Below are 13,980 nucleotides of genomic sequence, written 5' to 3' on the forward strand. Positions count from 1 at the left end.
AAGAAACTAAAAATGAACTATAAATATCTGATGGAGAAGCCTTGGCTTTGGGCTTCTGTGAGGATGGGGATTCCTGTATCTGAACATGTCTCTTGCAGAGACCTTGGAAGCTCTGTCTACAGAGTTGTAATAAAAGATTTTCCTCTTCTTCTGGCCCTGTGGCGACCCATGCACATGTGAACCTCATTCCTTCATCCCAGACCAGTCGCCTGGGGACCAAACAGAATAGTTTTGATTAGCTATGTAGACTGACGCATCAACTGGTGGGAGAATTCATTCTAATGCTGGACGCCACCTTGCTGGGGAACTGTGCTCCCCGTCCTAATGTCCTTCTAAGGAAACCTCATGGCAGGTGCTGCCTATGATAATCATGACTCTGAATGCTTAGTTATGGTTAAGAAGATTCCCTGTGGGTGTTGTAGAAGCACTATGTTTAGCACGTTATAGGTATTACCTCATCACATTTAGTCCTTGAAACAACTCTGTGATAGAAGTATTCATATTAGTCCCATTTTAAGACGAAGAAACACACTTAAAGAGGTTAAATAACTTACTAAAGTCATAAAGTAAGGAAAGGACCATATAATGTACCATGAAACCCATTATATAGTGTGTACCCTAGTTTTGTGATAACCACATTTTTAAGGTTTCATGAAGTTATTTTATCTTAAAATAGTAATCTTTTAAAAGAATTGGGTTCTTCTTCAAAGGAAAATGCCGGCACATAGCAAAATATCAAAAATATTTATTAGGAGTTCCCGTTGTGGCTCAGGGGTTAACGAACCCTACTAGCAACCATGAGGATGCGGTTCGATCCCTGGCCTTGCTCAGTGGGTTAAGGATCCGGCGTTGCCATGAGCTGTGGTGTAGGTTGCAGACATGGCTTGGATCCCGCATTGGTGTGGCTGTGGTGTAGGCTGCGGCTACAGCTCTGATTAGACCCCTAGCCTGGGAACCTCCGTATGCTGCAGGTGCAGCCCCTAAAAAGAAAGACAAAAGCCAAAAAAAAACAAAACAAAAAACCCCCCCCAATAAATAAGTCATCAAACTTGATTTGCAAAGGAACAGGATTTCCTTCCAACTTTTAACATAAATTGCTTCTGTAGGAATACAATTTCTGAGGCAGATTAAGTTATACATTTAAGATAATACCTGTGTTAAGAAAATCCTTGATGTGATACATGCCCCAATCTTTCCCAAGAGTTATCAGCACTAAGCTGTCAGAGAAAGGAGTGTTTAAGGTTACTTAGGGCTAAAGGATCATACAAAAAGATGATCAATTTGGATATCTCTCCTAATGAAGAAATTAAAACTACGGTCCATAAGTATGACACAGACGCCAGGATAGATAGATTTGCTAAGAACTTGACAGGGATAAAAACAAAAGTAACTTGGACGAGTACATCAAAGCCCTACAAACTAGGAGGTTCTCTAACTCAGCAGTCGTGTCCTGGAAATTCATCCTAAGAAAATAATTTTTTAAAAAAGTTAACCTGGGAGTTCCCATCGTGGCGCAGTGGTTAACAAATCTGACTAGGAACCATGAGGTTGCGGGTTCGGTCCCTGCCCCTGCTCAGTGGGTTAATGATCCGGTGTTGCCGTGAGCTGTGGCGTAGGTTGCAGACGCGGCTCGGAGGCTCGGATCCCGTGTTGCTGTGGCTCTGGCGTAGGCTGGTGGCTACAACTCCGATTAGACCCCTAGCCTGGGAACCTCCATATGCTGCGGGAGCGGCCCAAGAAATAGCAAAAAAAAAAAAAAAAAAAAAAAAAAAAAAAAAATAAATAAATAAATAAATAAATAAATAAAAAGTTAACCTGTATTATTACCCTAGTGGTACTATTTACAGTAGCTAAGATATGGAAGCAATTCAACTGATGAACGGATAAAGAAGATGTGATATATACAAACAAAAAAGGAACGAAAATTTGCCATTTGCAACATAAATGGACAAAGAGGGTATTATGCTTGGTGAAGTAAGTCAGACAAATACTGTATATTAACATTTATATGTGGAATACAAAATATAAAACTAGTGAATACAACAAAAAAGAAACAGACAAGGACCTACAGAATGGGAGAAAATCTTTGTAAATGATGCAACAGACAAGAGCCTAATCTCTAAAATACAAAAACAACTCATAGGATTCAACGATTAAAAAAAAAAACAACAAAAAAAAACTCAACTGAAAAATGGGCAGAAGACCTAAAAAGACATTTCTCTGAAGAAAACTTATGGATGGCCAACAGGGACATGAAAAAATGCCCAATATCACTAATTATTAGAGAAATGCAAATCAAAACTACAATAAGGTACCACCTCACACCAGCCAGAATGGCCATCAAGAGGTCAACAAATAACAAACGCTGGAGAGGCTGTGGGATTGGGACAAATCCTGGACAAAACTTTCATTAAATAAGATACACACACCCCTATGTTCATGGCAGCACTATTCACAATAGCCAAGACATGGAAACAACATAAATGTCCACTGACAGATGAATGGATTAAGAAGTGGTGTATACACCACGCCCAAAGATAAAATCAAAATGGCTTAAAGACTTAAATATAAGACAAGACACCATAAAACTCCTAGAGGAGAACACAGGCAAAACATTCTCTCACATCAACTGTACAACCATTTTCTTAGTCAGTCTCCCAAAGCAATAGAAATAAAAACAAAAATAAACCAGTGGGACCGAATCAAACTTACAAGCTTTTGCACAGCAAAGGAAACCATTAAAACAAAACAAAACAAAACAAAAAGACAACCTACGGAATGGGAGAAAATAGTTGCAAACCATGCAACCCACAAGAGCTTAATCTGCAAAATACACAAACAACTCAGAGAACTCAACAGCAAAAAAAACCCAAACAACCAAACTGAAAAATGGACAGAAGACCTGAACAGACATTTCTCCAAAGAAGATATACAGATGGCCAGCATGCACAGGAAAAAATGCTCAACATCACTGATTATTAGAAAAATGCAAATCAAAACTACTGTGAGGTACTTTACACCAGTCAGAATGGCCATCATTAATAAGTCCACAAATAACAAATGCTGGAGAGGGTATGGAGAAAAGGGAACTCTCTTACACTGTTGGTGGGAATGTAAATTGGTACAACCACTATGGAAACAGTATGGAAATACCTTAGAAAACAAAATGTAGAACTATTATACGATCCAGCAGTCCCACTTCTGGGCATATATCCAGACAAAACTTTCATTCAAAAAGATACATGCACCCCTATGTTGACTGCAGCACTATTCACAATAGCCAAGACATGGAAACAACCTAAATGTCCACCGACAGATGAATGAATTAAGAAGATATGGCACATATACACAACAGAATACTAATCAGCCATCAAAAAGAACAAAGCAATGCCATTTACAGCAACATGGATGGAACTAGAGATTCTCATACTAAGTGGAGTAAGTCAGAAAGAGAAAAAAAAATACCCTATGATATCACTTATATCTGGAATCTAAAATACATAAACAACTCATACAATTATAAACAAACCTATCTACAGAAAATAAACAAATTCATGGACATGGAGAACTAATTTGAGGTTGCCAAGGAGGAGGGGGAGGGAGTGGGATGGACTGGGAGTTGGGGTTAATAGATGCAAACTATTGCAATTGGAGTGATAAGCAATGAGATCCTGCTGTACAGCACAAGGAACAATATCTAAGCACTTGTGATGGAACATGACAGAGGATAATGTGAGAAAAAGAATGTGTGTGTGTATATATATGTTTTGTGTGTGCGTGTGTGTACAACTGGGACACTTTGCTGTATAGCAGAAATTGACAGAACATTGTAAGTCAACTATAATAAAGCAATTTTTTAAAATGTGGTGAATATATACAATGGAATACTACTCAGCCATAAAAAAGGAACAAATAATGCCATTGGCAGCAACATGGACAGAATCAGAGATTCTCATACTAAGTGAATTAAGTCAGAAAGAAAAAGACAAATACCATACGGTATCACTTATATGTGAAATCTAAAATATGGCAGAGATGATCTTACCTACAAAACAGAAACAGATCATGGACATAAAGAGAAGACTTGTGGTTGCCAGTGGGAGGGGGCAAGGAGTGGGAGGTACAGGCAGTTTGGGGTTGGTGGATGCAAACTGTTACATTTGGAATGGATGTACAGCACAGGGAACTGCGTGTAATTGTGTCACTTTGCTGTATAACAGAATAAAGAAACATTGTAAGTCAACTATAATTTTAAAAAATTTGGGAACTAAAAATACACAAAGATCCCAAAAGATAAGTTTTAAAAGCAGATTAGAAATAGCAGAAGAGCATGGCAGCACCCTTTATAACAGCCAAGACATTAAAATAACCTGAGTGGCCATCAACAGACAATTGGGTTAAGAAGGTGTGTGTGTGTTTAATGGAATATTATTCAGCCATAAAAAGAATGAAATATTGCCATTTGCAGCAACATCAATGGACTTAAGAGAATAACGTATTATGTGAAATAAACCAAAGACATATTATATCACATATCTGGAATCTAAAAAATAATACAAATGAATCTATATACAAAACAGAAACAGACTTGCAGACATAGAAAACAAATTTACGGTTACCAAAGGGAAAAGGGAAGGGAAGAGGGAGACATAGGAATATGGGCTTAGCAGATACAAACTACTGTACACAACACTGATAAGAAACAAGGATTCACTGTATAACACACAGAATTATATTAAATATTTTGTAATAACCTATAATGGAAAATAATCTGAAAACACATATATATATATATATAACTGAATCACTCTCTGTATACTGAAATTAACACAATATTGTAAATCAACTCTACTCAATAACCAACTAAATAAATAACATTTTAAAAAATTAAAAAAAAAGAAATCGGAGAACAGAGTGTTAATTAACTGCAACATATCAGTGGAAAATACTCAGACTGAAGCGCAGAAAAAGTACAAAAGACATGGACAGAGCAAAAAGGTCTAACAGAACAGAAGTCATAGTGGGGAGCTAAATGAAATCATACTATTAAAATATTTTTATATTGTGCATAAGGTGGTAAAATACTAAGTCACAGTAGACTCCAATAAATAAATTTAGAGTAATTTATAGTAGTAAAACTACCAATTCAAGGTAAATAGTAGTAACTCAAGGAGGCATACTGGAAGCTCTGAGGTAATTATTAAAAGAATATTCAAGATTGTAAAATTAAAAAGCTAATAGTGGAGGAAAATTGATAACAAAAAGTGTAAGATTGCTCAATGTCACTAATCATCAGGGAAACTGCAAATCAAAAACACAATGAGATATTACCTCACACCTGCTGGATGGTTATTAACAAAAACAAACAAACAAAAAACAAATGACAACAAGGACTGGCAAGGTTCTGAGGAAACGGGAACCCTTGTGCAGGTTCTGTGTTGGTCAGAATACAAAACTGTGCAGCTGTTATGGAAAATACGATGGTGGTTCCTCAAAAAATTAAAAATAGAAATGCCATGTGATCCAGCAATTGCACTTCTAGGTATTTATCCAAAAGAAGTAAAACCAAGATCTCAAAGAGATATTAGCTCTCTTGTGTTCACTGCAGCTCTATTCACAAAAGTCAAAATGTGGAAACAACCAAAATGTGGATCAATGTGTGAATCGATTAAAAATGTGGTATATACATACAACAGAATATTAATCAGGCTTTAAAAAGAAGGAAATCTTAGAACACGCAACAACACAGATGAACCCAGAGGACATTATGCTAAGTGAAATAAGCCAGTCACAGAAGGACGTATACTGCATGATTCCACTGACAAGAAATATCTAAAGCAGTCAAACTTACAGAATCAAAGTATAGAACTGTGGTTGCAGGGACTGCAAAAAGAGGAAAGAGAGCATCGCTAATCAGCAGGTATAAAATTTCAGGTATGCAAAATGAGTGACTTCTAGAGACTGGCAGTACAACATTGTATCTGGAGGTAACAATACCGCAGAGTACACTTCAAAAATCTCTTCAGAGGGAGGAGTTCCCGTCATAGCTCAGTGGAAACGAATGTGACTAGTACCCATGAGGATGCAGGTTCAATCCCTAGCCTTGCTCAGTGGGTTAAGGATCTGGCATTGCCATGAGCTGAGGTGTAGGTTGCAGACATGGCTCGGACCCTGCGTTGCTGTGCCTATGGCACAGGCTGGCAGCTGTAGCTCCAATTTGACCCCTAACCTGGGAACCTCCATATGCCACAGGTGTGGCCCTAAAAAGACAAAAAAAAAGTCCTCTTAAGTGTTCTTATCACTTAAAAAAAAAAATTTCATCTGAAGTAAGGTAAAAAATAAGCAGGGTGTACTATAATGAGCTACCACCTCACATCAGTCAGAATGGCCGTCACTAAGAAGTCCACAGTAACAAGCGCTGGAGAAGGTGTGGAGAAAAGGGAACCCTCCTTCACTGCTGGTGGGAATGTAAACTGGTACAACCACTATGGAAAACAGTATGGAGGTACCTCAGAAAACTCAATATAGAACAACGATAGGATCCAGCAATCCCACTCCTGGGCATATATCCGGACAAAACTTTCCTTGAAAAAGATACACGCACCCATATGTTCACTGCAGCACTATTCCCAATAGCACAAGACATGGAAACAACCTAAATATCCATCGACAGGTGCATGGATTAAGAAGACGTGGTACATAAATACAATGGGAAGAAAGACTGAGTTCTAACACCATGCTTTCAGTACCTGGCTCCATCCCTGCCTGGATTCCATCCACGCTGAAAATGTTAGTTATACAAGTTAATACATTCTCTTCTTGGCTTAATTCAGTCTGAAGTAAGTTTCTGCCATTTCAGAGTCCTGACAGGTATGCTCAATATGTACTCAGCATTTAAAAATCATTTAGATAAAACACAAACACCATTATTTGTAGCTATAATATAAAACAAGTTAATTCACAGTTAGGAGGACTTGGCAAATCTCACCAAACATCCTTTGCCTAGGAATGCTGGTTAAATGAAGGTCAGAGAAGAACACATATAGTTAACTCTCTCGAAGTATTCTTGATATTGAGAAAGGCAGAACTTTCCAATTACACTTGGTGAATGCATTGGCTATTTGAAACATCATATTTTCTCCCAGTTAGGAAGTTACATTGGTATTAATTCTCTACTCCTGTCTGCCACCCTCTCCCTGCATGCATGGATGGAGGGAGACAGACAGACAGACAGACAGACAGACAGACACACACACACACACACACACACACACACACACACTATATTTTCTTCCAACTTGAAGGTAATGTCTGGTCAGTGGTCACTAGTGTATTCACCATGTTTCTTTTGAAAGAGGTAATTTTGAGCAAAGATAAAACAAAGGTGTTCTGATACAAATATGTTAAAATGCAATAATATGACATCAGTGCTTGGAAAAGATTAAAATTTTATATACACACAATATAATTTGATATATTGATTTCATGCTACTAAAATCATCTTTGGCAAATGAGCAAGATTAGTATTTTTACTTTTGATTTGTAAAAAAGTAATGAAAATCCAAATGACAATTAGAATCAACACACTAGATGGTTTATGAAATAGTATTTCCTTAAATAATTACCTTAATATTTTTTAAACTATTACTACTTCCATAAGAAAAAATTAATTACTTATTAGGTACCATGATAATCTCTACTTCTGGTAACTATTTCCCAAAATGACCCAATTTAATTACCTACTTTTAACAGCAAGCTTTTCATAAAAATCACATTAAATAATGATTTTTTCTATGAATTTTCAAATTCTGTATAATCAAAAAACACCTATTTTAAAACTTTTATTTTATGTAACCTATATAATTAAACTTCAGAGTATACTATTTTTGGTAATAAGTTTGCTATATGGTCAAAATGTGTTAAGCTCCTTTAAATTATTACATAAAATGGGTCAAGTTGAAACTAAGACAAATCTTTTCCAGACTTAGTGGGATTAATAGCATTTTCAGTATTTTAACATACACCAAACTATACCAATATTGTGAAACTAAGTGTAACTATTTGCTTGAGTTAAGGGGAAAAGTGATAGTTTTAAGAAATGTTTACTGGGCTTTCAGAATGTCCACAGATTCAAATTACTCACCTTTATCAGTTAATAAAATACAGTAGGTAGAGGAAACATGCTGAAATGAAAAAGTCCTAGTAACATGTTGAAATAAGAAAATCCATGTTGAAATCAGAAACATCTGAACCATAAAGAAAAACTCAAAGTGCTAAATGCAATTTAACATAATCTTGCAGATTATATATGTAGCAGTGAGATATTAAAATGCATAAGGAGGAGTTCCCGTCGTGGCGCAGTGGTTAACGAATCCGACTAGGAACCATGAGGTTGCGGGTTCGGTCCCTGCCCTTGCTCAGTGGGTTGACGATCTGGCGTTGCCGTGAGCTGTGGTGTAGGTCACAGACGCGGCTCGGATCCTGCGTTGCTGTGGCTCTGGCGTAGGCCGGTGGCTACAGCTCTGATTCGACCCCTAGCCTGGGAACCTCCATATGCCACGGGAGCGGCCCAAGAAATAGCAAAAAGACAAAAAAAATAAATAAATAATAAAAAATAAAATGTATAAGGAAAAGAATAGAAACAATACCCTTTTTAGTTGCTGTTCTTTTAAGCTTCTCACTGTCCTTGCAGGCTCAGAAATGAAGTTTTTATAGTTTTCACATATATTGATCCGAGACTGGGCTACCTGCATTGTTCCCTCGAGAAAAGATTTCCAAACAGGATACATGCTCCTAAATTCAAAGAAGGAAAGAAAAGTATTATGCAGAGAAGAGGAAGAAAAAGTCACCTAATCTTTTGCTCACGGGCTAGCACCGATGAACAGAATGAATGTTTTCCTTATAGATGAAAGTATAATTACGTTGGTTTATAAGTAGTCATATTTTTAGCATATATAACAAGTAGAAACATGGCATATGCTCTCTTCCTCTCTAGCTCGTCAACGGGTTGTTTTGATTCACTAGCTACTCTTGATACTGGAATAAAGCGATACAAGGATCACAATTCTAGATAAAGCCAATGCTATAGATATTGGTCAAAAATTCAGACTGTCCAGGCCTTTTGCTGTTCCAGGATCATCACCATGAGTATTAATTTCATTATTTCATTAAGGTATTTTCCTGGTTTTCTAGATGAGGTAACTGAGGCGAAGAGATATTTAGAGGATCACTCTAGATCACACAAGAATGTGGCAATACTTAGCATCAGATGAAGGTTGGGTACCTTTTAAGTATATTTCTTTCAACTATATCATATTGCCCTCTTGCATAAAGTAATGTGGCTGGGGAGAAAAATCATGAACAGTTGCTTATGTCCTTGAGAAGTCTATCTGTCAGAAAAAAGAAGTCTGTGGTATCATTGCTCTACATCTGTTTCTCTGTTGTTGTAAGACTGCTTAGCCAGCATCACACTGTGGCTTGGAGTCATTCCAAGTAAGTCCCGTCACCTTTGCTTGACAAATGTGCTCTCAGCAATCTTTTGGCATAGTCGAAGAAATATTTATCCTTTGCTTTCTGTAACCAGTTCCTTTTCAAATCCTCTCTTCTGCTTTGCTAACTGCCTCCGTCAGGTATTTTTTGTTTTGTTTTGTTTTGTTTTGTTTTTTTGAGTGCAATTGGTTTAAAATATTGTGTTAGTTTCAGCTGTACAGCAAAATGAATCAGATAATCTCCCCTTTTTCACATTCTTTTCCCATATAGGACACCACAGAGCCCTGAGTAGATTTCCCTGTGCTATACAGTGGGTTCCTGCTACTGAGCTTTTTATACATAGGAGTGTGTATACACCAACCCCAACCTCCTAATTTATCCCTCCCCTCAACAGTTCCCCTTTGGCAACCATAAGTTTGGTTTCAAAATCTTTCAGTCTGTTTCTCTTTTGTGAGTGAGTTCTTTTGCATTATTTTTATTAGATTCCACATATGAGAGATCTCATGTGATATCTGCCTTTGACTCCCTCAGTATGATCATCTCTGGGTCCACCTATGTTGCTGCAAATGGCATTCTTTTTTCGGCTGAGTAATAGTCCATAGTACAGACGTAGCACATCTTTATCCAATCCTCTGGATGAACATTCAGGTTACTTCCATGTCTCAGCTACTGTGAACAGAGGTGCATGTATCTTTTCAAATCATGGTTCTCTCTGAATACATGCCCATCAGTAGGGTTGCTGGATCATATAGTAGTTCTACGTTTAGTTTTTTAAGGTACCTCCATACAGTCTGCACCTCCAACAGTACAGGAGGGTGCCCTTTTCTCCACACCCTCTCCAGCATCTATTGTTTGTAGATCTTTTGAGGATGGCCATTCAAACTGGTATGAGGTGATGTCTCATGGTAGTTTTGACTTGCATTTCTCTAATAATTAGTGATGTTGAGCATCTTTTCATGTGCTTTTTGGGCATCTGTCTGTCCTCTTTGGAGAAATGTCTATCTTGATCTTCTAAGCATTTTTGGATTGGTTTGTTTGTTGTTGTTGTTTTTCATAGAAAGCTGAATGAGATTATTTGTCTATTTTGGAGATCAATCCCTTGTCACTTTGTTTGCAAAGATTTTTTCCGATTCTGTGGGTTGTTTTTTCAGTTTTTTTGTATGGTTTCCTCTGCTGCACAAAAGCTTATAAGCCTAATAAGGTCCCATTTGTTTATTTTTGTTTTTATTTTTATTCCTCTGGAAGGTGGAGCCAAAAAAATATTACTATGATTTATGTCAAAGAGTGTTCTACTTATGTTTTCCTCTAAGAGTTTTCTATTATCCAGCCTTACTTTTGGATCTTTAATCCATTTTGAGTTTATATTTGTGCACAGGATAAGAAAATGTTCTGTCATTCTTTTACGTGTAGCCGTTCAGTTTTCCCAGCACGCATCACTTATTGAAGATGCCTTAGTCAGTTCTAATATGCTCCTATACTAGCTATAAATACATTTTATAGCTTACCATAACAATGAATGGGACTTTAAAAAAAAAGAGAGAGATACTTGAACTGATAGATTATAATATTTATTTCCTAAGATCTCCCTTCTTGCATCACGTGAATTTCCTACCTTAGCAAGGTAAGGGACCATGTGGTATGTGAAATACTAGCAGTGGGTCAGTGGAGGACAGTGTGAAAATAAGAAAAGGGAGAACTGTCTGGTCCCTATCATACTTGGAACTAAAAAAAACCTTGAAACTGTATTTTTCAACCAAGGAAATGAACAGTAATGGATTGGTAGTTTGTGTAATACACTAAATGATTCTGTTTAGATGGAAATAGTTATTTATTTAAACAGAGGTATACTACCTTCCCTTTGGAAAAAAGATTCTGTGTATTGTGCCAGCAAAAAACTGTCAGCATAAAAGCAGTGATGGAGTTAAGAACAGTAAAATGAATATGAGATTATAAATGTTAACTAAATCTATTGTGATCATTTCACAATATATATAAATCAAACCATCATGCTGTACACCTTAAGCTTATACAGTGATGTCAATTATTTTTTAATAAAACTGGGGAAAAAAAGAACAGCAAAATTAAAGTATACCACAGCTTTACTGCATGACTACCAACAGAACTGAGAATGTAAACGCGCTAAGCAGTCCAAATAATTTATTTTCTCAGAGAATGCATTGAGAGAAAAATTCAGTACTCTGCTTTTTATAACTACTAATTTATACTTAAAATGCATTTTAAAATCATAATGAAAATAAGAAAGAGCAGCTTCCGCTGCGGCACAACATGACTGGTGGCATCTTGGGAGTGCTGGGACGAGGGTTCTATCCCTGGCTCGGCACAGTGGCTTCAGGACCCAGTGTTGCTGCAGCTTCAGCTTAGGCAGCGACTGTGGCTTGGATGTGATCCCTGGCCTGGGAAATGCATATGCTGTGGGGCAGCCAAAAATGAAAAAAAAAAAAAAAATGAGAAAGAACCACTGTGAACTGTAATCTAAAGAAAGGAAGAAAAGAAGCGGACTAAGGAGGGAAGGACCCCTTCATCCATGCTCTCCCCTTCGGGAGCAGCCTCTTCCTTCTACCCCCTCACCTCGCTGACTGCTGCTCACGCTTCCAATCTCAGCCTCAACGCACCCTCCCTACAGGGATTCTGAGAGTCACCGCCAAGGTAATGCCAGACTCACTCAAGTCCTTCTCTGTTATGTGTTCACCTGGCTCTAGCACTTTTCCTTCAATTAGCAATATTTTTATGTAATTCTTAGTTAATGTTTGTCCCTCTCACTATGGTAAAAATTTCATGAAGGCCAAGTGTACGTCTTTCTCACTACTGTACTCCTAGGGCTTAGCTCACAGCCTAACATTTAGAAAGGTTGTAATAAGTATGTGTTGAATGAAAAAAATAAACGAATAGATGAGTGTACACATTATGAGGACTTCACAAGAAAAAAGAAATATCTGGAACTATATATCTAGTCACTTACGATGGAGCATGATGATGTGAGAAAAAAGAATGTACACATGTATGTGTAACTGGGTCAACTTGCTGTACAGTAGAAAATTAACAGACACTGTAAACCAGCTATAATGGAAAAAATAAAAATCATTACATATATAAAAAGAGAAACATCCTTTCATTACAGTGTTTAAAAAGAGATCTTTAGAGATTAGCATACAAATAGCAGTCAAACATGGGAGTTCCCGTTGTGGCTCAGCAGAAACACATCTGACTAGCATCCATGAGGATGCAGGTTCAATCCCTGGCCTTGCTTAGTGGGTTAAGGATCTTGCTGTGAGCTGCGATGTGGGTCACAAACATAGCTCAGAGGCTCGGAACTGGTGTTGCTGTGGCTGTGGTGTAGGCCAGCGGCTACAGCTCCGACTCGACCCCTGGCCTGGGAACCTCCATGTGCTGCAGTTGCGGCTCTAAAAGTAAAAAATAAAAAAAAATTAAAAATTAAAAAAAGAAAAATCAGCCAAACACAACCTCAACAATGAGACACAGTGAAATGCACGAAAATTCAGTTACCAGTCAGTCAGAAGTCTTGGGTTCAAGTTCTAGTTTAACCAATATAATCATACATAGCACACCTCATTATACTTTCATTTCCTCAATGGGCAAATCGGAAAAACAGCAAAAATACCAGTACTATGTACCTTATAGGGCTGTTTCAACAATTAAAGGCAAATAATGTGGACAGTCTTGCCACACAGATTCTTTTAAATGAATAAACTAATAGCTGTAGAACTATAGAAAAAACAGAAGTATCTCTTGTTAAGAAAATAGTGGTAGTTCCAGAGGTAGTGGTGTTTCTCATTCCAAATGGGGAAAAATAATAATGGGTTGTAGAAAGATTTAAAAATTTTTTTAATCTCATTAGGCTCCATATATATAATTTTGAAGCACACGGAAAGGTATCGAGCATGGATGGTATTTTGTTATTCTGCTCAGGTCAGGAAATGAGGCTTGAAATTATAAAAGAAAGGAAGGAAATTTTTTTAAGAACCTATCACATGCGAGGCACTCTGTCATGTATTTTACATCTATGGTATCATTTAATCCTCATGGCAACTTTGTCAAATAGGCATTATCCCCATTTTGCAGGGAAAAGTAAGGCCTTGTTTGTGACACTGTCGGATTGTGAAATTTTCCCATGGCTAGTCACCAGGAAATATCACGTCGACGGTCATAACCCATATTTTGCCATTATTATTAACTACCCCTCTGTTTTAAATACCAATTTAATCACCTAATCTCTGACCAACAGCTCTTATTTCCACTCACTCCCTTTAGGATCGGGCTCTCACCCATCAGAGCCGACAGGCCACTTGGTCCTACCTCCTTTCCAGGGTCTCTCACTCCCTCTCACCACATCCCCTTACAGCTCCTTACTCAGCCTCGATGTCATGGTCTACGATAAGCCCTCTCTTATGTGCACGCCAGTACCTTTGCCCCCCTCCTTCCATCACTGTGATCTACAAATTCTGACTCTGG

The 13,980-nt window shown here is 37.6% G+C and overlaps 1 protein-coding gene across 9 annotated transcripts in view; it reads right to left on the minus strand.

The window, feature by feature from the left end:
- The window catches only part of FCHSD2 (FCH and double SH3 domains 2), a 240,726-nt gene that overhangs the window by 115,206 nt on the left and 111,540 nt on the right, over positions 1-13,980 (minus strand). For all 9 annotated transcript variants that reach the window (XR_014814577.1, XR_014814576.1, XR_014814579.1 and 6 more), the window contains exon 5: positions 8,649-8,793. Coding sequence is in view for 6 of the 9 variants with exons in the window: in XM_084975178.1 (XP_084831304.1) it covers positions 8,649-8,793 (145 nt within the window). In the remaining 3 variants the exon portion in view is untranslated. The remainder of the gene's footprint in view (positions 1-8,648; positions 8,794-13,980) is intronic.

This window comes from Sus scrofa, chromosome 9 (genome assembly GCF_054392235.1).
Source record: "Sus scrofa isolate SSC_HxYL_T2T_F1_AM1 chromosome 9, Sscrofa_HxYL_maternal_Yorkshire_Landrace_v2.0, whole genome shotgun sequence".
Taxonomy (NCBI): Eukaryota; Metazoa; Chordata; class Mammalia; order Artiodactyla; family Suidae; genus Sus; species Sus scrofa.